We start from the raw sequence: 23146 nt of genomic DNA, 5'->3' as shown, positions 1-23146 counted from the left end.
TATGAAATAACTCAATCATACATTTCCTTCTTTTCAGGCATTGGGAGCTTAGTTGTTGTAGCCATTCTCAAACTAATGAAGAACATGTCACGTTTTGTTTTCCTCATTTATGTGATTATTTCTCTTTAGACCCCCAAGAATCTGCAGAAGAGCAGCCAACTACCGGACTTAACACTAGTCCATCACCTGAGCGACAGCAGCCACTCACACCCAACAATTTGCCCCGCTCCCTTTCCCCCGACAGCCCAGAGATAATCAGTGAGCTGCAGCGCTATACCGCACGCCAGGAGAGCCGGCCGGAAAGGGAACACGGGAGCAAAGTGGACAATCCGCCTTCAGCTAAACTGGCCCAAAGCAACAGTGGCATCAAAAATGCGCACCACCCTGAAGCCAAAAGAGTGAATGTCATCCAGCACAATAAGGACACCGCAGGCGCACACGACTTGAGAATAAACTCTAAGCGCAAAGCCTCCGCCCCATTGTTGGATGACAAGCCGAGAAAGCAGCCAACTGATGGCAAACACTTAGCATCGTCTTTAGCCCCCCAGGGTTTACCCTACGCGGGTGGCTACGGCCTCCCTCAAGCCTTCAACCCTGCCGTGCTGGGTGGCTCACTAGGACACCCGCTTTACATGGGGGCGCCCTTGCCTTTCTTCCACCCTTCTCATAGTGCGCCAGGTGACCCCAGTTTCATGCCAGAGATGTTTGGTTTAGTCGCAGTCCCCACCTCCTCCGCATCTTCCGCACTGTCCACCTCTACCGCCATTGATGTTTCCTCTTCGTCGTCGCAGCCCTCCTCTGCTTCAAACGCTTCCACTTTGGCTCCCGGCACCTTACCGCCCTTCATGCTCAACCCAAGCCTGTCAGGCATGGCGGGGATGCTGCCACCAAGCTTTGCCTTCTCTTATAGTCAATCTCTGGCGGGCTTGTATAGCGGATCAATGCTCCCCGGTGGGCTTCCCGGTCCAGCGGCAACTCCTGGTCCAGCTGGAGCGAGCTTTCTCTCGCAATACACTTCCACCGCTGGCTCCAGCTCCTCCTCCTCCTCATCATCATCCCCGTCATCCTTTTCACCATCTGCGCATTCTGAAGACCACATGTCCAGAGCAATTGTCAATGGCAGGAATGTCAGCTGTCCCAGCAGCTTGGATAATAACAAAGAGGTAATTTAAGACAATACGATGATGATTGGGTGGATTTGCTCGTAATAGGATCTTTCCTATGAGCGAACAGCAAAGATAGCGTTGCACAAATGACATCACGTCTGCCGTTTGTGCCGTCTGCATGGACTACAATGTCTTGATGCTGAATCTCTCTATCTGGAGGCAATCTTTTACAGGACAGAAGAACATTGAAATCATAAAGTTATGGGGGTGTCTGCCTTTGAAATGTAACAATCACTGGACAAAAACCTGCATTGGCCAGGGGGGAAAAAAAGTTTCATATGCTAACCGATAGCAGCGGTTATGATGCCTGTATCAGTCTGGTTATTACTGTATGTCTGTATCAGTCTCTAGGGATGGGTCTAATAGTATATTTAAGAATGTCATTGATTGTTTCCATGATAATCATGTCCTGAACATGTTAAGGCTGAATGGAGTGAACTGTGAGACTGCGGCGAACAGAGGAACTGTTGCCTCAGCCTCAACCAGATTTTGGGTGTTTAAGGACCAGCTATAGTTCAGCTCTTCAGGAGCAGCATTATTCTGCCTAATAAGTTGCTGGAAGAAAGAATTCAGAACATTTAGAGCGAGAGAAATACTCTGTTACAAATTTGCCCATCCGTACTATCGTTTGTCACATCAATTCTTGCAACTGGCATAATTTTTTTTCCCACACATTTTAAATAGTCTCCCCACGAATCTTTAGTGAAAGTGTTCACTACATGTTCACTGTACTGTATGTGACATACAGTATTATCTTTACTGTAATTTAACCACATACTTTTTTTTCTTTTTTACCTACACGGTCATTTATGCCGCATGACAATAACATAAAATTCAGTCGACGTTTGATACAAGACAATAAAATGAATTGGTGTCACATAACTTCCGCGTTCCATTAACCTGACGCGTTTTGAGTTGTAACTTGAACGACGACATAAAAAAAGGATTTTAAAATAAATACACAGTATGCTAAATTGAATGTAGCCTTGTGACAGTGACATCTATCGGTCGTAATGAGAACTACACGTAAATGTGACATTCGTCCTTATTTCCTCCAAGAGCTTTGAAATCCGCGAACAAGCATTCCTGCGGGGATTATTTAAAGAAAGGTGAACTTTTTGAAGCATTTTGAACTCCTCTGCCATTGGCGAGGAGACGTGTCTTTTTGTTATTGCAAGGAAATACTGTATAAAGACAAGATAATGAGGTAAAACCTCACGACTCTGAACAGAATGTACGCTTAATCAATTGCCTTCAAACTAGGCCTTTATTAAACACCCCTCCTACTAAGGCATGTGACATGTTAACTGGCATGTGACATGTTATGATATTTTTTGTGTGTATTTTTGCCTAAAAACAGCCATGAGAAAATGAGCAAAAACTGCTCTCTTTGTAGCGGGGAAACAACCACCAACAGAAAATGCCTTTTTACAGCTTAACTTTTTGGAATGTGAGAGAGGAGATGCAAACAGAGTTAGAATCTCACCCACAGTCTTACTGTAGCCTAGTGACAAATGATGCAAAACACTCGAGCCTATATACTGTATTTGTACATGCCAACAGGAATCAAGGCGACAAGTTTCAGTTTTAGTGTTGATGTCAGTGTACGTTTGTTGTCATTTGAAATGTGTATGAAAAGAAAACAAATCCACCTTTTGCTATGATGGATTGTCAGCGTTCATTGCACCTCTTTCATTTGACTTGAGATCTGTATTGAAAACATTCTGGGTGAGAGCTTTGCCAAAAACAGCACATCTACAACCTCTGTTATCGAGGATTGTTTCTGAAATGACCCCCCAAAAAATCTCAAACAATGGCTACCCCTCTGGCATTAACTGTAATTATTGCCGTTCATAAATATTGTTGCTCACTCTCTGAAAGAATGTACTGTGCTGTGTGTCTGATGCTTTAACCAAAAGAGAAGCAATTAAAAAGCACATGAACTATCTGCAGTTTTTTCGCATGTCTAATATGTACCAGTACTGATAATGTGTAAAAATGATTCCCAATGTATGCAGTTCAATGAACAAACACCCCAGGCTGATATTTGTGCAAACATGCTGTATAAATCCAAAACAGGTCCATCTTCTTGATTTGACTGCAATTAATACAGCACTGCACTTTAGAATTAGACACTTTTTATGTGTATACGAAGCTTAAATAAAAAGCTCCATTTCATGACCAAGCAACCCCCGCCCCCGTTTCGAGCTGCAATTCATACGCCAATGCATTTTAATCCCAGCGTAACCACATGTATGTGCTCTGACACCATGCTTTTGTGACAATGTCAAAGTGATAGCTTTCAAAACCAGCAGCTCATTTTTGTCATACAAACCAAACTTCACATCTGCATAAACAGACTAATTGTGAAAGAATTGTTGTGTTTTATTCTGAAATGATGAGTTTACTTGTCTCATTTTATTTTTTGGTTTGTTTGGACAATGTTTTAATTTACCAAGGTTATTTATTACAATGAATATTTATTCATTTGTATTCTTTGTAATGTCTTTTGTATTTTTTTTTGTATGGTTACATAACTTTTGTTGTTTCTAAAACTGGAAAAAGCATTTGGTTTTTCCTTGGGGCGGGGGGGGCAATGATGCTCTGTTCCAGATCATATTTCAAATGCAGCTTTTCCATCTGTGGACCAACCCATCAATAACCAGAAGAGTGTGGAGAGAAAATATATCTCCCATGACCATTAGATAAATCATCTCTCAAATGATGTTATTTTGGATAATGAGTCATCTTGCGTTGACTATCATTTAAGGTGAGACCTTTTATATATTTGACGACAGATGTTTTCATGAAAGGTCTGAAGTAAATGTCTCCTCATAGTTGGATATCACAGTAATAGGAGACATTTATTTGCATCACACATAAGCACAACCCACGGTTCGTTTAGGAAGAATGAATCATTGTATTGTTAGAAGTGATTTCTATATTTGCTTTGTAAAAGAAATGAGTGTTGGCAAAAGGTTTGAATGGCAGAATAACATTTGCTGTATCAACTCACTTTTATTTTACAAAGTTTTCAACTTGAATATTTGCATATTTATTTAAATGAATCAAAAGAAGTCCAATGGGCAGAGTTCTCTGTCTGAACTCCATGAAATCCATGTATGACCTTAAATTGCATTACTCTTGAGTAAGGGAGTTCTTTGTTCATTTCTTTTCAAAAGTTTGACAATAAAAGAATTGTGTTCCAAATATTACTTTCTCATTTTCTTTGCATTGAAAAACACGTGTGTTACTCACCTTAATAATTATAATACATTTCATTTATAAGCGCCTTTCAAATCTCAAAGTCACTTTACAGTCACAGGCTAAGTTTTTTTTTTATCTGCGGGTGAGCAGCGGCAGCCACACGCGCTAGCGTTCACTCAACTCAAATAGATAGAAAGTTAGCTAGCTAGCTAAAAGCAGTACTTTTAAGGGGTAAGGTAATGCACATCAAAAATTATTTATGCTACTTTCACAACATGCAGGCATGTGCTATTTCGGAGTTAGAATTCTTGCATGTATACAATTTATTGTACATACACAAAGTAAATACATATATACATATATAAGAATAAGAAATCTTGAATAGTCCCATAATGGTAAAGTATAAAAAAAGGAAACAAAACAAAGTATTGAAAAGAAAATATTGAATATATAAATTGTAACAGTATTTTAGTCATGGATTTTTCTTCCAGTGCAAAGAGCTCTCTTACATAAAAAATCCATTCCAGAATGACACAAAACTGCCGGACAACAAACTATTAAGTTTCAAAAAATGAATGTCTGCGTTTTTTTACTCATAAATTTAATGCCACGCAATGTATGTAACTGTATATATATTGGATCTCATTCCAACGATGCATGCATAAATAAATGAATGAATGAATGAATGAATGAATGAATGAATGAATGAATGAATGAGGGTACGTAAGATTCGCGAAATCGACGGATAAAAAATCTTAAGTCTGATCAATTAACAATGACCCCCATTGGAGGCATGAACCATAAATGAAAAAACAGAATGTATTTGTTTATTTACTGCTGCACAAAATGAGAAGGCCATTCACATGATGTAGTACTCATTCGGTGAAATGCTTGGAAGATAAGGCGTTCCTTTATTTTTAAGAATTAAGGATATTATGAAGGTTTGCAATGTTCCCTGCTGCATTCCCATTCAGTTGTCCCAGTTCCGACCTCAAAATTCTCCAAGCCAATGTAAACAACAGAGGTGGTCTATTTCAATGAATTGCTTGAGCATTCTGACACGTCACGTGAGTATTTCATCACGTTTCACAACTTGGTAAGAAACGTATTATAATTGGAAGTTATTTGGAGAATAAAGGAAAAGAAGAATTTGACGCAGGCAAATTCTTGGTCACCTTTGTGATGCGAAAACGCAATTTCCCAGCATGCTCCAGTTTAAAAAAAATCGTGACGACGCTTTTTTGCCCAGTGCAGATGACGGTGGCAGGCAGCGTAGGTATGATGCTAAAACTGGTGTATGACAGGAGGCTAACTTCAAGCTAATATTTACATTTCTTTAAGCATACAAGGGACAAAGGCAATATTAATGAACGAAAAAGGATCTGTCGCAATGATATTTCCCGTTAACTTGCTAATATCGACCAGAGGCGGTGATTGTCAAACGTATCCGGGGTTGTTTTGATCAAGGCCCCTGCTGGCAACAGGAAATTCTCGCATTCGTCTGGTTGAAGCCACCGGGGACCGAAAGGTATCGCTGAGCAACGACTGGGGTTCTTTAGACGGGATTTCTGGATCATCTTAAAATGCAAGTGGTTTAGCCTGTGTAAAAGTAACACGGACGTTTTTCGAGCTTCTCCATGGCGGACACACAGCGTCTTCGATTAGCCAGCCAGCTAACATTTACGCCCCCATTTCGACACGCCAAGTGACAAGTTATCGCAAGAAACAGGTGACTTATGTCATTGCATCTAAGTTCAATCACACATTCGCCGTGTTAATCACTAGGCGCAAAGTAAATACAGGAAAACAGATCACAAGACCTCGGAGCTAAAACGTAAAAACCTCCTGGATCCTTTTTGGACTCTGTTTTGTTGTTAATTTCCTCCAGTCCAGAGTTTGGAGTAGGTGCAGTTTTTCAGTTGAATGTGATGAAATCCTCACCTCGACCTTCTGAACTCTACATTCAAGTGTCTCTCCCAGCGAATTGAGACTTGGGACATCAAGTGTCCCTGCTTCGTCCCGCTGTTAACCTCGAAACGACTCTACTTGGCCTGTGGATATTTCTCATAATGAATCGTTACCTGCCTGTGGCAAGGCAGCACTTTCTGGCTGCACTAGCAAGCACCAGTGTAGTTGTGAAATCCATCAGTGCTCTTGTGGTTCTCCTCTACCTGCTCTCTTGGGCCGTGGACACACCATATACATTGGGGGTTACCCCGGGCTATCTATTCCCCCCTAATTTTTGGGTGTGGACGCTGATCACCCATGGGATCGTGGAGCAGCACGCGTGGACTGTGGTTATCAATGTTGGGACTGTGATGTCATGTGGCCGCCTGCTGGAACCTTTGTGGGGCGCCCTGGAACTGCTGATCTTCTTTGCGGTGGTAAATGTATCTGCCGGCCTTCTAGCAGGGCTCTCCTACCTCCTCACCTATGTGGCCACCTTCAACCTGGATTTCCTGTTTGCTGTCCGCGTCCATGGAGCGGCTGGCTTCCTTGGAGGTGTCCTGGTGGCACTGAAACAGACCATGGGGGATACAACGGTACTCAGAGTTCCACAGGTATGCCCTGATTCTATAAATGTTTTGTTATAATGATGTAGATTGATAAAATACACAAATTTATAAGCAAATATGGTACACAACAAGACATGGAAAAAAAACAGGGATATGATAAATCGCAAAGAAAATGAGGGAACAGACAGGGTTTCACTGTTTGTGGCATTTCAATGACTAAATACAGCTAACTTTATCAAATTCAATATATTGGTTGTTGCCCAGCACTTCCCTGACCATTTCCCTTCAAGAATGAAACCCTCTCTTTTCCAATTTGCCAGGTAAGGCTCAAAGCAGCTCCCGCTTTGGTCCTCCTCCTCCTGGCCTTATTGCGCCTGTCAGGCCTACTGGAGAGCTCGGCCCCCATGGCCGCATACAGTTACGGCGCCCTGTCCGGCTGGGTGTACCTGCGTTTCTACCAGAGGCACAGCAGGGGCCGCGGCGACATGTCGGACCACTTTGCCTTTGCGAGTTTCTTCCCGGAGGCGCTGCAACCTGCGGTTGGTCTCCTGGCAGGTTTGATTCACGCCACCTTGGTGAAGGTGAAGGTGTGCAGGAAGATGGTGAAGAGGTACGATGTGGGCGCGCCGTCGTCCATCACCATCAGCCTGCCTGGGACAGACCCGCAAGATGCTGAGAGGCGAAGGCAAGTTTCATTCAAAACAAAATCTGCTTGGTTACATTTTTTGACTTTTTGGAATGACCCTTGTGGATATTTTTAAGCCAGTTCCGAATCTGATATTTGTCAGAATAAAATTCGAGTCAGCAATTAATTGGTTAATTACCATATCTTCCAGTGTAAAAGGCGTACCCAAAAGCTTTGATTTTCTTCTCATCAGCTTAACTAAGCTTACATGGTAACGGTCTAAGAGGTGTGTTGTGAGCATGATCCAAATTAAACCTCACACCCCCATGGAGATTTAGTGAAGGGTATTGCTGTTTTATAAAAGTAGCTTCATTTACTCCCCTTTCACGCCATCGATTTTCTTTCGCTGAGATTTTAACCTCATTGTCATCAAATGAGTGGTTGCTAGCTTTTAGGTGCATATGTACTGCAGATTCCGGTGAATATGGCGCTCCGGAGGTTAACGCGCACCCCCAAATATAAGTCACACCACATTATAAGCCACTACAGTAGAGGCTGGGGTTACTCATTACTTATTCTACAGGGGGAAATAGTGCAAGACCTGTTGTGGCTCAATATTACTTCACATATAAGGCATGCAAAAATATGTCCACTCCAGTGCCAGGGTTTTTGTCGTTGTCACTCAAATTCCAGGACCGACAGAATATTGAGTTTAAGGACTACATCAACATTCAATACAGCATTCGAAATCTTATACTCTCTTCTTTCATGAGAAAAAAGAGTTAATTTCTGAATTACATGGGTCTGGAGTTACGCGAGCTTGAAATGAGGGCGGCTGTCCATAATACAACGCAATACATACATATTGGTTCATATCGCGCTTTAAAAACAGCTGAAGCTGGAATAAAGGGGAAATGTTGCCCCCGTGTGGCAGGGAAAAAACATTGCCAAAGATCTGGCCAGCCCTTTATCGGCACCCAAGCAAGAAAAAGGAAGAACAATAACAAAATAGGCAGGGTCATATTTTGAAAAAAAATCAGCTTTTGGGTGCGCCTTATACACTGGAAAATACAGTATCTCGTTGAATGAACATTTTTTTTCCGCAAATCAGACACCATGTTGACTATGCTAATGTCTCTGTTACCCGAACCCAAATTAAATATTAAAGAAAGGTATTCATGTAGATGTGTTGCAAGCATGTGTGGATGACAATCTGCAGTCGTCTCTCAAATAGAACAAGAAAAGACAACCGGATGATAACGAAAGGCTATATTCTCCATCCTTATAATATTATTAAGTACGGTAACAATCTTTTCCTCCCGCCTGCAGACAACTAGCCCTCAAAGCTCTCAACGAGCGCTTAAAGCGCGTGGAGGACCAGTCAGCTTGGCCCAGCATGGACAACGAGGAAGATGACGAGGTTGATGAGATCCGGACCGTGACGCAACCGCTCCTTCCTGGCGACCCGCCCTCCTCAACGCCCCGATCAGCAGCAGGGGGCTCCGTCGCCATGCCTCTCTCCTCCACGTCCTCATCCTCAATGTTACCGAGCGGTGGAGCACAAGCCACCCCGGAATCGAGTATCATCAGCTTCGAGGATGCACCCTCCAGATCGTAACCCTTTTGAAGAGACGCAATGTGCATGTCGCTTACAGGCGTTACTAACTTGAGTGATGGAAAGTGACCGACCCGTGCGTATACGCCGTGACTCTCACCGTTGATTCCAAACGTGGGGTTACGGTGTCGTTTCACTTTGCACGTGTTGGATGTGCTCACTGTGGTCAGTCAGGCCATTGCTTCCTTCTAGCGTTCAGGCACAAGTTAAGCAGTCACTCTCTTGTGTCCTTGATTAAATCCAAGCTACCTAAAGGGTTTCCACAGCTTTGTCTTGTTGTTTTTTGTTTTAATTTTTTAAATAAAGGCAAGTCGGATGTAATCTTTTTTTCTCCCCTCCCCATTGATGTTTGCCAAGAGATCGCCTTTTCATTATAGAGACTCACTTTCCAAAACAGAGACACTTTGCTGTCATGGTTTTGGTTTGGTAGAGAGGTGAAGTTCAGAAAGTTTATTTTTTCATCCGGGAGATTGGCAATGGAAAATACAAATCTTTGGGGTTTAACAGTAAAGTGCCAGCTGTGAATATTTTGGACTAGTTTCCAGTTTTATGATGACACTCAACCTGAGAATTGCTTATTTGTGCACCCCTACCCTCCTTTAAAGTTGTTTACCACTGGACACAAACACCTTTCTGTATACCCAGTTTGGATGTCTAACGTTAACATCTCACTGTTTTTAAGAATTATCAATAACTGCTGGTATTGCTGCACTTCTAAGTCGTAGACAATTTAGACGCTTTGAATACGGTTGTACGTTTTGGGGTTGCTACAGTCAAAATTGATAGGTTTGGTTTTGAACGGATCTCCGCAGCTGATGATGCAGAAAGTGAATGTCTGCTTTCACAGCGGTTGTTTGCACCGATTGGTAGTCAGCGTTGCGCTTTTTATTTTTTTGTACTATGCATTTGTAAAATGGTGCACCTTGCAAATTAAGACACATTATTCCATTGACCGAATGTAGCATGACTGAGGATAAAGATGGAAAAAGGACCATTTTGCATAGGATACAATCACAGAGAAAGAAAATTTCTGTGTTAAGACTCCTGCTAATGTTTTGATTTGACAAATTCTACATTACACAAAAAAAGAGTGATTGTGTTTCATCGATGTTGAAGACCTGAGTGGTTATGGAAGAACCACTTTTGTAATCAAAGGGTTTTTTTTTGTCACGTCTATTTCCTCAATGTTTTTATCAAGTTGACAGATGAGCAAAAAAATAATTTACCAGTAAGCCATGAACTGTCTTAAGTAAAAAAAGAAGTGTGCAAAGAAAAAAAAATCAATGGAGTAGACAGAATTGCTGCCATGTTTGGGGGGGATTTGTATCACCCCCACCCTTTTTTTAAAGATAGCTTTGGATCAATATTGATCAAAGTCTAATAATTCCAAATACAATTAGGCCAAGTACTGTACTGGAAAAAAAGCAGTTGAGCTTGGATTGGGGAAAATGTCCTTAGGGAAATTGAAATTGTCTCATGAACATTGTGATTAGCGGGCAACCAATGACCATTTAATCTAGCCTTGCATGTAATTTTAAGGAGGGGAGGGTGTAATGGAGAAGGCTATGAACAACTGGTTGATTATTGTTTGTTTTGTTTTTTAGCAATTTTGTAAGATGCTCAAATGACTTAAAAAAACGGACATTCCCTGACCGGAAAAAAAATGTCTGTACGTCTGATTTCATCATTTGTGCTTGACTGGGATGTAGGTTTTTTTCATAACTAATCGCGAAATTGTTTTCTTTGATTGTTTTCAAGACAAACTGGCCCAATTGTTATGCAGTTGAACTTTTTTAAGACCCGTTGCCTTGGTTCCTAAATAAATGTGGGGGGAAAAGCAAATCGTATGTTGGGATATTTTTCTTTGGAAAATAAGTCATCTGGCTTGCCACCCTGCGAGGAGATGCCAGTGAAAATGAGGTAAAAAATGGCGGTCGATGTTACATGTAAACGGCCTGAACTTGTTCGAACTGTCAGCAACTACTTCAATGTTGCGTCGTGGGAAGCTTCTTTACCAATTTTATTCTCGTCCCTTTATCGATTATCATATAATCCTAGAACATCTGAATTCTGACAATTCTACGTTAACCAGAGGCGCTTTCAACGATGGCGTGGACCTGTCAGAATGGCCAAGTCAAAGTCCAGACCTGAATCCAATTGAGAATCTGTGGAAAGAGCTGAAGACTGGAGGGTGTCCATCCTACCTCACTGAGCTCTAGCTGTTTTGCAAGGAATAATGGGACAGAATCTCAGTCTCTTGGAGCAAAAGGTGGTACTACTAAGTATTAAAGCAAGGGGCCGAATATTATTGCACGCCGCGCTTTTCAGTTTTGTATTTGTTAAATAGGTTTAAATTATCCAATAAATGTTATTCCACTTCATGATTGTGTCCCACTTGTTGACTCTTGACCAAAAAATTAAATGTATCTTTGAAGCGTGAAATGTGGCGTCATTTCAACTGTTTTTTAGTAATTACTTAAACTGTCCACTGGGTGGGGCATTTAGCCCAAATTACAACTCCAATGTTGGCTCTGGGTGCTTTTCATTTTGAAGGGAAAACAAGTGGAACATCTATAATGTCTAGATGGCTAGCGGTAGAACGTTTACTACTGGGTTACATGACATGATTCCTTAATATTTATTCATATATTCGGCGCTGGAGCAAAAGTTCCCATTCCCGTCATAGTATTTTGTTGAACGTGTGCGCGCATCCTTAGGATCAACGTTGACGCTCTCGCGCAGGTGTGGCCGTGGAGCTCGTGCCCGACGCCCCTCCCCCTCCCAGCCTTCCTCGCGCGTTCCCGTGGAGCCCTGCATAGTACCACTGTTGTGCGCGGCCAGTCCAGTGTCGGAGCAACGCCGAAGCGACTCTTTTCCGTTAGGCACAACTGTCTGGTCTTACCAGTCCGTACGCACAGCAGGTAAAACTTTACTTTCTACACTTTTACTCAAATGCGGAGCTATATTTATCACGTATTCTTTTGTCTTGAAGCAGATAGAAATATTGTTAAAGTTGCGCTCGTCTAATAAAGCCGATTCCGTTAGCCGACGCTAGCTTCGTCAGCTCCCCCGAGCCACCCCCCACCCCCTCCTCGACGACCTCTATTGCAAAATTCCGCTTCCGCACTTTCCAGACAGTTGAGCTCGGGATGAAAGCGGCTTTAATTTTGAGGAAGGATTCTCTGTGGTGTGTAAACAACACAGCCAATCCCACAAGAGCAGCTTCACAAATGTAGTCACTTGTTTCTTTGTTTGTAAAAACTGATGTCCAAGATTGTCGAAACGGCTGTGGTCAAACAAAGAGGCCGGCTTCTCGACTTGATTCGGCTGTGCAGACGGCTCGTTCACTTTTCAATAGATCGCATCATGATCAAACAAATCACAATGTATTATTTTGTCTTAGTTTCATTCACCGCGATACATAAAGAACGAGCTCCACCTATTTGAAAACGTCTTAAAGCGACGCACCTTTTATAAAACATATTGGATTTTATATGGTTTCCTTTTGTAATTCCCTGATTGGTGTCAGTCAAATGTCTTTATTTTTTTTTCACCGGATGTGGAATTTGAAATGAGGCCACCTACACGTTCTTCCACTGCGGACACACTAGCCATCTGTTGCCTCTATGATGACGCCATTTTCTGGTGACCCACCCACTGGCAAGCCTGCTTTAAAAACACTGTTTTTACTGGGAAGCGCCCGTGAGAAACGCACACAATTGTCTCTCCATGCTACGGTGTTTTCAGACTGATAACAAGAGACACGCCTATGCCATTTTTTCAGACTGAAGACATCTAGTCTGGCTGATAACACCAAATACTGTACCAAGTTGCGATAATTGGTAACACCCTCACACTTGGCAAATTGATCAAATATAATCATGTAACTGTTCAAAAATGCAAGTTCATTAACATAAACATAGCATAGATTTCACTCATGGTGACAAATGGTCATGACTGTCATTTTGGCATCAACCGGCGTCTATTTCTAGTCGTTTGCCAGACATTACACTTAAATGTAGCATACAGCACTATGTACAAAGAGTATTTGGATACGAGGTAATAAAAAATATAGAGTTGGGTTGTAACATAGATGTTTCAACAGTTTACTTGATGTCCACTTGTGGGTTGCGAGCCAGTAGTCCTTGTACCCAAAATCCAGAAATCCTTTTCACATGCAGTACACAGACAAAAAATAATGTTCCTTACAACAAAGATATTCTGATATGCGTTAAAATGATGAGAAATGGATGTAACCAAGGGTGAATATCAATATCTTCATATCTTTTTTTTTGTGTTTTCATGGCCTTGTACAACTGAAATGCTGCCAATATTCCCTTTTTGAAAGGGCTATTGATGAAATGTAAATGTAGTCTCGGGTTGAATTTGAGACAGTGATATACAGTATCTATTACAATTTGAGAGACACTGGCGTAAAGAAGGTGACGGACATCCATGGCAGTGTGGAAACTGAAACATTCAGGGGAAATTCCCTCTGCATGCAGGAAAACAATTGAAAAGAACAACAAATTACTCAATATTTATTTCAGGAGATTGAGGAAATTTAGTCTCAAAGGACATTCCGGAAATGCCCAATCCACTCGGTCATTTGGATACAGTCGGTTTCACCGGACTGCTTCAATATTAGAATATAAGAAGTATAACTAAAGAAACAAAAATCCTGTGTCTACTGAGCTCGCACGGAGTAGTGACAATAATTTGCCAGTTCCTGCCAAGGCTAACAGTTTATGATTGCTCCTACCAAGGATGTTTTTTCACACTGGCCTTTGCTCAATACAGCGACCATTCATTTGCAGTGAAGTGGTGCGTTTTGGGAACCCGCTTGGCCATTGCACACCTGCTCCATTAATATGCAACAACATGCATGGAAGGTGTTTTGTATGCATCAAGCCAAATGGATGTCAAGTGGACTAGTCAATGGGCACGTTGAGTCAGGGCGTTGTGTTAAATAAAAACGGAATACAAATGATATGCAAATTCTGTTCAACTTGTATTTCATTGAAAATGCGCCAACGACAAGATATTGAATGTTCAAACCGATACTATTTTTGGGGCGTAAACATCCATATTTTATAGCTCCGTGTTCCGAAAAAAAATTGGGACAGGTCATGTTCAAAATTGTGTTCGATCACCTTTTCTTTGAATATTTAATAAACATTTGGTAACTGAGGACACTAATTATTCTCCCTAACCCGTTCATGCTTGATTTACAGCTCGAACTGTCCAACATTTCGCAATCTCTATTGTCTTATTTCATGCTTATCATATGCCACATTTTTTTGTGAGAGACCAGTCCTTTTACTTTGATGCCACTCTGTTGTAACACATGCAGAATAGAGTTTGGCATTGTCATGTTGAAATAAGCAGACGTGTCCATGAAAAGGTGTTGCCTTGATGACGGCATCGTGTTTCTCAAAAACATGGATGTACCTTTTGCACATTAAGGCGCCTTCATGGAGATCTAAGCTCCCCATGCCATCACAAACGCATTTGCTAATACTGTAACTTTAAAGGACAACCGACGTCACTTTTTTGTTTCTTAACTGGCATCAGAAAAACGTTTTATAGCATCTAAAATACCCAAAACACGCAGTATATTTTTATTCAAATGCAAAACACCAATAAAAATGACTTAAAGTGTCCAAAATCTGCAAAAAATTGAGCTGCGAATTGGCCAATTTTAGAAAGTCCCGCCCCCAGTTCGTGACGTCACTGCAAGACGTCTTGCATAACTGGAGAATCAAAACAATGGCTTCAGATTCGGATAATATGCTTTCTTGTTACACATCCAGTTATGAATATGATTCAAATAGTTCTGAAGAGGAAAGCATACATGTTTGCAAGTTATTCCCTGTCAGTTTGAGGCAACATTGAGGGGAAATTTCTCACCGAGAAAGAGGCACAAAATGGCGACCTGTGGCCACCTCCGTTTCCATAGGTTGATAAATTCCTTATATGGAGCTTGGACGCCCTATTCTGGCGGCTTTTGGGTGCAACACAAGGTCCCCAGCCCAAACATTACAGCAAAATACAATGATGTGATGGAAGGACCGCTACAATGCGTCTTTTTTTCGGTAAGGGGCCTTACTTTAGTGACGTCACGTACGGACTCGTCACCAACTCAAAAACAAGACTTCCGGAATATTCAGCGCGAGTCTTAAAATGTAAAATATAGCTATTTGCGGTGGAATCTTTGTAAAATACGCTCAGTAGAAGTCATTTGAAGCCATTTTACAAATTATGGACATAACTTCAGTTGTCCTTTAATTGTATTGGCTTCTCATGCTAACTGCTTGGCTAAATTGAGATGGTCACACTCTTGGGGTTTTATCGCGTCAAGCTCTGACCGCCGCCGGTGTAGCATCTTTATGCGTATTCAAACATTTAGGCTTATTTAGCAAACAAAATGATCAAAGATTGACATCACTGCAGTTGAAGGGAAATGTCTCTTGAGTTCAGACACAACAATTTTCAATGTTATGTTAATGAGGCTTTTCCTGTTTAGTCGCCTTTCTTTAATTTGTCTCCCTTTTTTCTGCTGGTGTTTTCCCTGTCCTGGTTCTTGTTGTATTTTAACAGAAAGCCACACGTATTCATGTGTGGTAACCCACATTGGTATCCACCGTCAACGTGCTTTGTGGTGTGAATCAATACATGTTGCTGTTTTATTGGTTCGAAAGTAGCCATTGGTGTCTGTAATGACAGTAGCAAAGTGGCATTTATGGATGGAGGTTGGGGACGGGGGGCACATCGTTGTCAGGACTTAGTACCCAGTGGCTAGTCAAACATCGACTGCGCACATGCCTCCAGGCTACCACTGTCCCATTTTTGGGGTTGGATCTTTTCTTCTTGTGCAAGTCATCGAGGGAATACTCTATAATATTTTTGACAGCGGTGTCCTACTTTGATTATTCATCAACTGTGCCACTCGCAGGGTTTCTGCAAGGCGTTTCATATACTCAGAGTGAAATGTTTCATGGGAAGAACTGTTATGAATGGATCGTGTGTTAATATTGCTTTTGTGAAACATGAGTGAAGCAGCAAAGCCCAGGTGGATTTCATTCCTTTGCTCATATTGCGCAACTATGAAGAATCAGAATGCAGTGCTTAGAAGACTACTGGAGGCACACCGAACATATTTTCAAGAAAAGCTTCAGGTTGTCTTCCCATATAAATCTTATTTTTTGTAGTTTTCATTCTTTAACTCATTAACTTCCATTCCCGAATTTATTCTGGAATCGACAAGCATTACGTGTAGCGCCATTCCCGAATTTGTTCGGGTTTTGGTTTTTCATGCGCGGGTTGCCAATAAAGCGCTGGTCAGATCTCTGGCAATGTGTTTCCCTCCCACAAGGGGCCAGCATTTGCCTTTTGTACAACCACCCTCATTTCAAGCTCAGATAACTCCAGACCCATATAACTGATGAAAGAAGAGAATATAAGGTTTCCTATGCTGCATTGGATGTTTATGTAGTCCTAAAACTCAATATTCTGTGGCTCTTGCAATTTGAGTGAAAATGACAAAAACCCTGGCACTGCCAGATTGAGTCAAGTTCAATAGAAAACCGCACATTTCCCTTTGTCTATATACTTGTTTCCCAATAACTTCCCTTTACTCGATTGGGCAAGGTTGCTTCCGCAGTTACTGGAACTCGTTCTGAAGTGTGGTATTTATTAGTTTTTATTTCACATTCTTATTGTTCTGCCGATATAAATGACACTCTACTAATAATTTGACGCAAAACCAATGCATAATTGTCTCATTTTTTAATATACAGTAAAGTCTCGTTATATCGATATTCAAGGGAGTCCGAAAAAATATCGATATAACCTGGACTATCGATATATCCGACCCTGTTTGCATGTAATTTTCTCCGTGCATGCATAGAAATAGTATCGATATAACCGGGACTATCGATATATCCGATATCGATATAGCGAGACTTTACTGTATTTCTAATTGTTAATCCCTCCCGCCCCCTTTAGGGATGGCTGCCATCCGTAAGAAACTAGTGATTGTTGGTGATGGAGCTTGTGGGAAGACCTGCCTTCTGATTGTCTTCAGTAAAGACCAGTTCCCAGAGGTCTATGTCCCCACCGTGTTTGAGAATTACGTGGCCGATATAGAAGTGGATTGCAAACAGGTAATAGAACACGCATTATTGCAGACTTTTGTCATTTTGTCGAACCTGAAATAAACATTTGTGCTTTCCTTGAAAGAAACAAAGCATTAACAGTGCGTAGCTTTTATTGACGCTGTAGTTTATGTGCTGACTATATGTTTTTTGTAACTCTGTTGCATCAGCAGCATCAAGAGAAAATGCGAGTGTGGAGTCTTAACACATTATTGGAAAAAAAATGAAATGAAGATGATCTTTCATTGTGTGTCCTGAATGGTCAGTTGTGTTACAATAGACATTGGTGTGTGCACACTCCACATTGTCACATATAAAGAACTGAGCTAATAATGTCACAGAGGGTATTGAACCTATAAAATCTACTTTGCTTGAAAATGGATGATCATGGATGTCAAATTCTATGACCAAGTTTACCTCTGTAAAGGACTTTTTCTTTGAAACAATACAAATTTCCGAGAAAATGTAGTCAGTGGTATTCTTTTTGGATACAACAGTAGCTGTAGAACTTCGTCCATAATTACCATCGAGTCTGGAAAATGAAATCATACTGACACACTCGTGAATGTGTGGTGTGTGTTTCAGGTGGAGTTGGCTCTGTGGGACACAGCCGGTCAAGAGGACTACGATAGGCTCAGACCACTCTCTTATCCAGACACTGACGTCATTCTCATGTGCTTTTCCATAGACAGTCCAGACAGCTTGGGTCAGTGCAAACAGCACCATGCACAGCAATCACTTTTCTAATTATCTTCTTCAATCCGGTCATTTTGATGAGCAACAAGTTACTCCGATCGGAACAAAGGCTTCAGGGCCGCAAAAATTCTGTAAACTATTTGTCAAATAAAGACGAGCACAGTCAGCCCCTCAACCTGCAAGCGACAGGCAGTCGTAATGTTTGAACAAACACTGAAATGGCTTTATTGTTTACAAGATACACAAAACTTTTGCTAAACAATGTTACGAGAGATTCTGTCGTCATACTGATGGTGATTTGAGCTATTCACATGACACAATTACATTATAAAGTCAATACCGTTTTGTATAAGCAGGAGCAAATCTTTATTGCTACCGTAAAGCGGAGCCATGCACCCTCGGCGTTTTGCTAGTTTGTCACAGACACAGCGGGTAAAAAGTGCATAAATAATGCTGAACAAAATTATATTTGGGGTGTGTCTGTGTGTGCACCAGGACTCGTACGAGACAGACAGTTTCCAATACGACGCAAAAAAAAAAAATATACATACGGCCAAGATTTTTGGAGGTTTAATTTGTTGATGATAGAATAAATATACACACTATATTGCGCCATCTTCTGAATGAATCTGTAAAAGATAGACTGCACTTTTCCCCCCCATAGCTTCTGATTGCTGATCGGCCCCAAAACATTGATCATAACAATAATAATAATAATATGTGCTAAACATGGTTACCAAGTTCATTTTATTTGCCATACAATCAACGCAAGCACAAAGAGCCGCAGCACAAGCATCCGTAGGCAGTCATGCAGCAAAATTACATGTGATGCACTTTCTGCTATTAGGATTAGGAACAGCTCTTTTCTTGTCAAGGAAATGGCTTCATATAAAATCGGGTGAAAAAAGTGTTGCATAATGGAAGTTTCATGCATAAATGTGATTAAACGAGTAAAAAAAATGTCAATTACATAGCATGTCAAACGTGCTGCGAGACTCGCAAACAAATTGTATTGTTCTCTTTTATTCCACACAGAAAATATTCCGGAGAAGTGGACACCGGAGGTAAAACACTTCTGTCCCAACGTTCCCATCATCCTAGTTGGAAACAAGAAAGATCTGCGCAATGACGAGCACACGCGTCGCGAGTTGGCTAAGATGAAACAGGTACTTTATCTCGTAAAGGAAGGAAGTGAAAACGGGACTGTTTTTCAAAATATATCTTGAATGTACTTGAAAGCACTTTATGCGTTATCTACCTGCTGGCTTGATACGACTGATAGCCGGATTTTTTTTAAATTAAAAGGGTTTTCATCAGGGTCTTTTGTGATTGACCTGATTGGATTAGCCTTTATTAGTCTCGCTGTGGAGAAATTTACATTTTACAGTAGCAAAGTTATGAAAAGAAGAGGAAAGGAAAGAAAGAAGTAGAAAAAGAAATACAGGAGCTGCTGTAAAGGCAGCCACTCTCGTGGCGTCATCTTGAAGTCAAAACAACAAAAACAAAATAACAAATAAAGTGACACAACACAAAAGACACCCGCTCATTCAATCTGAAGCACTTTCTGCACCCTTTTTATTGTATGAAGCAGTTTGAGATGAAAGAGGAGAGGATCAAAGCATCCTTTTCACCTGTGGATCAGGGACGTCATGGTGGAAATTACACGTCTGTTAAATGTTAAAAGCAAACACAAAGCTGTAGCATCCATTGACGAAAAAAAGATTGTCTCACATCTCCTGTCCCATGTAATCCAAATCAATTCCAAACCGCATACCTTCTTATCCTATTGGATAAGAAGGAAATGTCACTACATCCACTTCTCGAGCTCGCTAGCTAGCGACCTCGAAAAGCTAGCTTGTTAGAATGTTGAACGGAATGCATGAAATGCATCACATGTGCGATGTTTACGCCCCCTCATCGTGCATTTTGCAATTTAAATTTCAAAAAAACAGTTTTATTGTTTCTAATGGCTTAATGTACGCCTGGTAGATTGTTTTATTTTATTTCCACCTTTATGACTGCGAAGGGTATGTTTATGTTAAAACTTTCCTTGTACATTTAAATATTGAAAATAAGAACAATTATGACTGTGGAACAAATTACTGCAAATATCATTCATGTCAGTGACAAACGTTGTTTTGAAATTGGAGTGGACCATCGCCACTTTGAGGGTTGCTCTGTTCAATCATTAAGACATGATATTGATTATTTTTTTTTTCCTTTTCATTCAACAGGAACCTGTGAAGTCTGAAGAAGGCAGGGAAATGGCCGGCCGGATCGCTGCGTTCGGCTACATGGAATGCTCCGCAAAGACCAAGGATGGTGTGCGGGAGGTCTTTGAAATGGCCACGAGGGCGGCGCTGCAGGCTCGCCGCAGAAAGAACCCCACTAAGTGTGTACTGCTGTAACGTGGAAGTTATTGTGGGACTGTTTGCACCTGGCCTGTTGTACCTGCGGCCAGGGTGGGGAGGGATGGAAAATATAAGGGGCGGGGGTCGTATAGGCAAGAGGAAGGGCAGGAAAAGAGTGAAGTTTATGAGTACCGCTATAAAATGGCTGTTTGTCGGACTGAATTTACCCTCGGACTTTTTTTGATGAAGGAGGGATTGAATGTGGGAAAATAACAACTGTTGTAAACCATTGGACTCTTAATTTGGTGGGAGCTTGACATCACCCAAAAACATCCCCCCCCCAACCAACACAGAAGATAATGAAAAGATCTTGGCCCTTGAATCAAAGGTATCCATGCGTGATTATTTGTGGCGGGACATTCCGTTGACTGCGTTATGTTTGAATAGCAATATGAATTTCCTCCCTTGATGGCTTGATAGGCAAGCAGGGCACCGCAAGTACAGTTAATGGCTGCCATTTGGGATAGGTAACCCCGATTGTTCAGTTGCAGATGAGTGGATTTGCCTTGTGATGTGCCTGTATGCACAAACGATTGGATTCTCACTTATTTCCATGTGCCACCAGTTCAATTACAAGACAACACGTCTACTTGTGTTGAGAAACATATTGGTCCTGTATGCACCCTATGTGACCCGCTTTGTTTCCGAGGAGGGTCTTATGTGGGTGCTCACATGTGCGGCCTTCGATGAGTGAGGTCTATTTGAGGCTAATCTTGTCCTTACAGTCTCCCAGCCAGTACATGCACTCATCCTTCACCTCGCTGCCACTGCTCTATTATTATACCGCACTGTACTGCGATTGACATACCAGCCCCCCCGCCTCACCTCCCCTTGCTACCGTTTAAAGGGCAACCGACGTCACTTTTTTGTTTTTTAACTGACATCAGAAAAACGTTTTATAGCATCTAAAATACCCAAAAGACGCAGTATGATATTTTTAGTCAAATGCAAAACACCAATAAAAATGACTTAGTGTCCAAAATCTGCAAAAAATTGAGCTGCCAATTGGGCATTTTCAGAAAGTCCCGCCCCCAGTTCGTGACGTCACGCCAAGACGTCTTGCATTGCTGGAGAATCAAAACAATGGCTTCAGATTCGGATAATATGCTTTCTTGTTACACATCCAGTTATGACTATGATTCAAATAGTTTTGAAGAGGAAAGCATACATGTTTGCAATCGATTAAATAATTTATTCCATGTCATTTTGAGGCAAACGGGTGGGGGGGAATGTCTCACCCAAAAAGAGGCAAGAAAATGGCCACCGAGCTGTGAGGAATGAATCAGCCGTTTCCACAGGCTGATAAATTCGTTCCATGGAGCTTGGACTCCCTCTGCTGGCGGCTTTTGGATGTAACACACGGTTTTCCGCAAAAAACAGTACAGCAAAATACATTGACGTGATGGAAAGATGCTACAATGCGTCTTTTTTACGGTCAGGAGGCGGTCCTTTTCTGACGTCATGTGAGGACTCGTCACCGACTCTAAAACAAGACTTCCTGAATGTTCAGCGCGAGTCTTCAAACGTAAAATATAGCTATATGCGGTGGAATCTTATTAAAATACGCCCAGTAGAAGTCATTTGAAGCCATTTTACAAATTATGGACACAATGTGTCCAGAGACGTCGGTTGTCCTTTAAACTACTTGTAAAATGATTCAACAAACAATGTTCTTCAGCACTAGAAAATTTTGAATTCACAATCTGATTCATAACTCGTTAGTGTGTCTTGTCAGTTTTGGCTCAAATAAACGAATCCTTCTGTAGTTCCTCTTTCTGGCCGATTGCGATGTTTGCTCCAGGAACTAGATGACTTTATTTCCTGCTTTTATTTTTTTATGTGTGATGTTGTCTGTCAGTATTTAAGAAAGAAGAAAAACAGGCAGAACAAGAGCGGAGTGCTATTTTTGCTTGCTTTACTTGACCTTACACTTGGTGATTCACAATCTGTCAATCAGTCCCACCAAATCGTTTGACAGGAAAGAGGTTGGATTATTGCTTGGACCCTGTATTAACGTGTATTTTCAACGCAAATGATGACATTGAGAGTGAAAAAAAAAGCCTCATTGTAATGTACAAATCATTTTTATTTCTTCTTTTAATGAATGTTTCAATCTTACATTTTGGATGCTGAAGTCAGAACAGGAACACCAAGCTGTATGCAATGTCTGTAAATATGAATTATGGGTTTGTTCATACTAAACTATACACACACAGGACTGGAAATTATTTGTAAACTAGCTTTGGTTTGTGTAATAAATTACTTTCTATAACATCCAGCCCTTTTTGTTGTCCTGAATTGAAGACAGACTCGGCTCTTATAACTAAATCGACGGACAGAGGAGTTTGATGGATGAGAGGTTTTATGAAGAGGCGGCATTATTATTAATGGTCCCCGTGGACTATGATTGAATACTAACTCGGTGCGAGGAAAGCTTCACGAGAGGGATTGTATTTCTTTTTTGATCAGTTGTCTGTTAGCAGGAAGCTTCAAAACATTTATTTTATGGGTTAATTCAATCTGAGCCCTTTTATTTCTTGCTATGGGGACTTCAAATCTAATGATTTATCACACTGAGGAAGTCATTTGCAGCTGAAAATACCCTGTATTTTAGTTATATTTTTTGTTGGTAGTGTAATAGTTTAAACCCCTGGTTTCAGCACAACTGCCACTGGTCAAATTTGTAGGGAAGAAAGGGAATCTTGAAAGGATGACACTAATCACGTTAATGATTTCTCACAATAATTAGGAAAC

At 41.2% G+C, this 23146-nt stretch overlaps 3 protein-coding genes across 3 annotated transcripts in view; all 3 read left to right on the top strand.

Moving 5' to 3' along the window:
- LOC148903949 (helicase ARIP4-like) overlaps positions 1-4376 on the top strand; it is a 39816-nt gene extending 35440 nt beyond the window's left edge. Inside the window, 1 exon segment of the mRNA XM_089011619.1 lies at positions 130-4376. Coding sequence (XP_088867745.1) covers positions 130-1172 — 1043 coding nt within the window. The 3' untranslated portion in view covers positions 1173-4376.
- A 1253-nt stretch (positions 4377-5629) lies between these two features.
- tmem115 (transmembrane protein 115) lies at positions 5630-10971 on the top strand. Its single transcript, XM_089011592.1, has 3 exons — positions 5630-6934; positions 7210-7574; positions 8844-10971. The coding sequence occupies exons 1-3, from the start codon at positions 6443-6445 to the stop codon at positions 9130-9132; spliced, it is 1146 nt and encodes a 381-aa protein (XP_088867718.1). The 5' UTR covers positions 5630-6442; the 3' UTR covers positions 9133-10971.
- A 922-nt stretch (positions 10972-11893) lies between these two features.
- Positions 11894-22666, top strand: rhoab (ras homolog gene family, member Ab). The gene is made up of 5 exons (XM_089011606.1): positions 11894-12050; positions 17137-17294; positions 17871-17991; positions 19017-19147; positions 20216-22666. The coding sequence occupies exons 2-5, from the start codon at positions 17139-17141 to the stop codon at positions 20387-20389; spliced, it is 582 nt and encodes a 193-aa protein (XP_088867732.1). The 5' UTR covers positions 11894-12050; positions 17137-17138; the 3' UTR covers positions 20390-22666.
- Positions 22667-23146: the final 480 nt, after the last annotated feature.

Source organism: Hippocampus bargibanti, linkage group LG01 (assembly GCF_051943395.1).
Source record: "Hippocampus bargibanti isolate YZ-2025 linkage group LG01, ASM5194339v1, whole genome shotgun sequence".
Taxonomy (NCBI): Eukaryota; Metazoa; Chordata; class Actinopteri; order Syngnathiformes; family Syngnathidae; genus Hippocampus; species Hippocampus bargibanti.
The sequence above is the reverse complement of the archived record's forward strand: the minus strand, read 5'-3'. Positions and strand labels throughout refer to the sequence as shown.

Coding starts and splice junctions, on each gene's coding strand:
- rhoab (XM_089011606.1), top strand. CDS start 17,139: ATGGCTGCCATCCGTAAGAAACTAGTGATTGTTGGTGATGGAGCTTGT. Junction 17,992..19,016: donor AGACAGTCCAGACAGCTTGG/GTCAGTGCAAAC, acceptor TATTCCACACAG/AAAATATTCCGGAGAAGTGG. Junction 19,148..20,215: donor AGTTGGCTAAGATGAAACAG/GTACTTTATCTC, acceptor TTCATTCAACAG/GAACCTGTGAAGTCTGAAGA.
- tmem115 (XM_089011592.1), top strand. CDS start 6,443: ATGAATCGTTACCTGCCTGTGGCAAGGCAGCACTTTCTGGCTGCACTA. Junction 6,935..7,209: donor CGGTACTCAGAGTTCCACAG/GTATGCCCTGAT, acceptor CCAATTTGCCAG/GTAAGGCTCAAAGCAGCTCC. Junction 7,575..8,843: donor CAAGATGCTGAGAGGCGAAG/GCAAGTTTCATT, acceptor TCCCGCCTGCAG/ACAACTAGCCCTCAAAGCTC.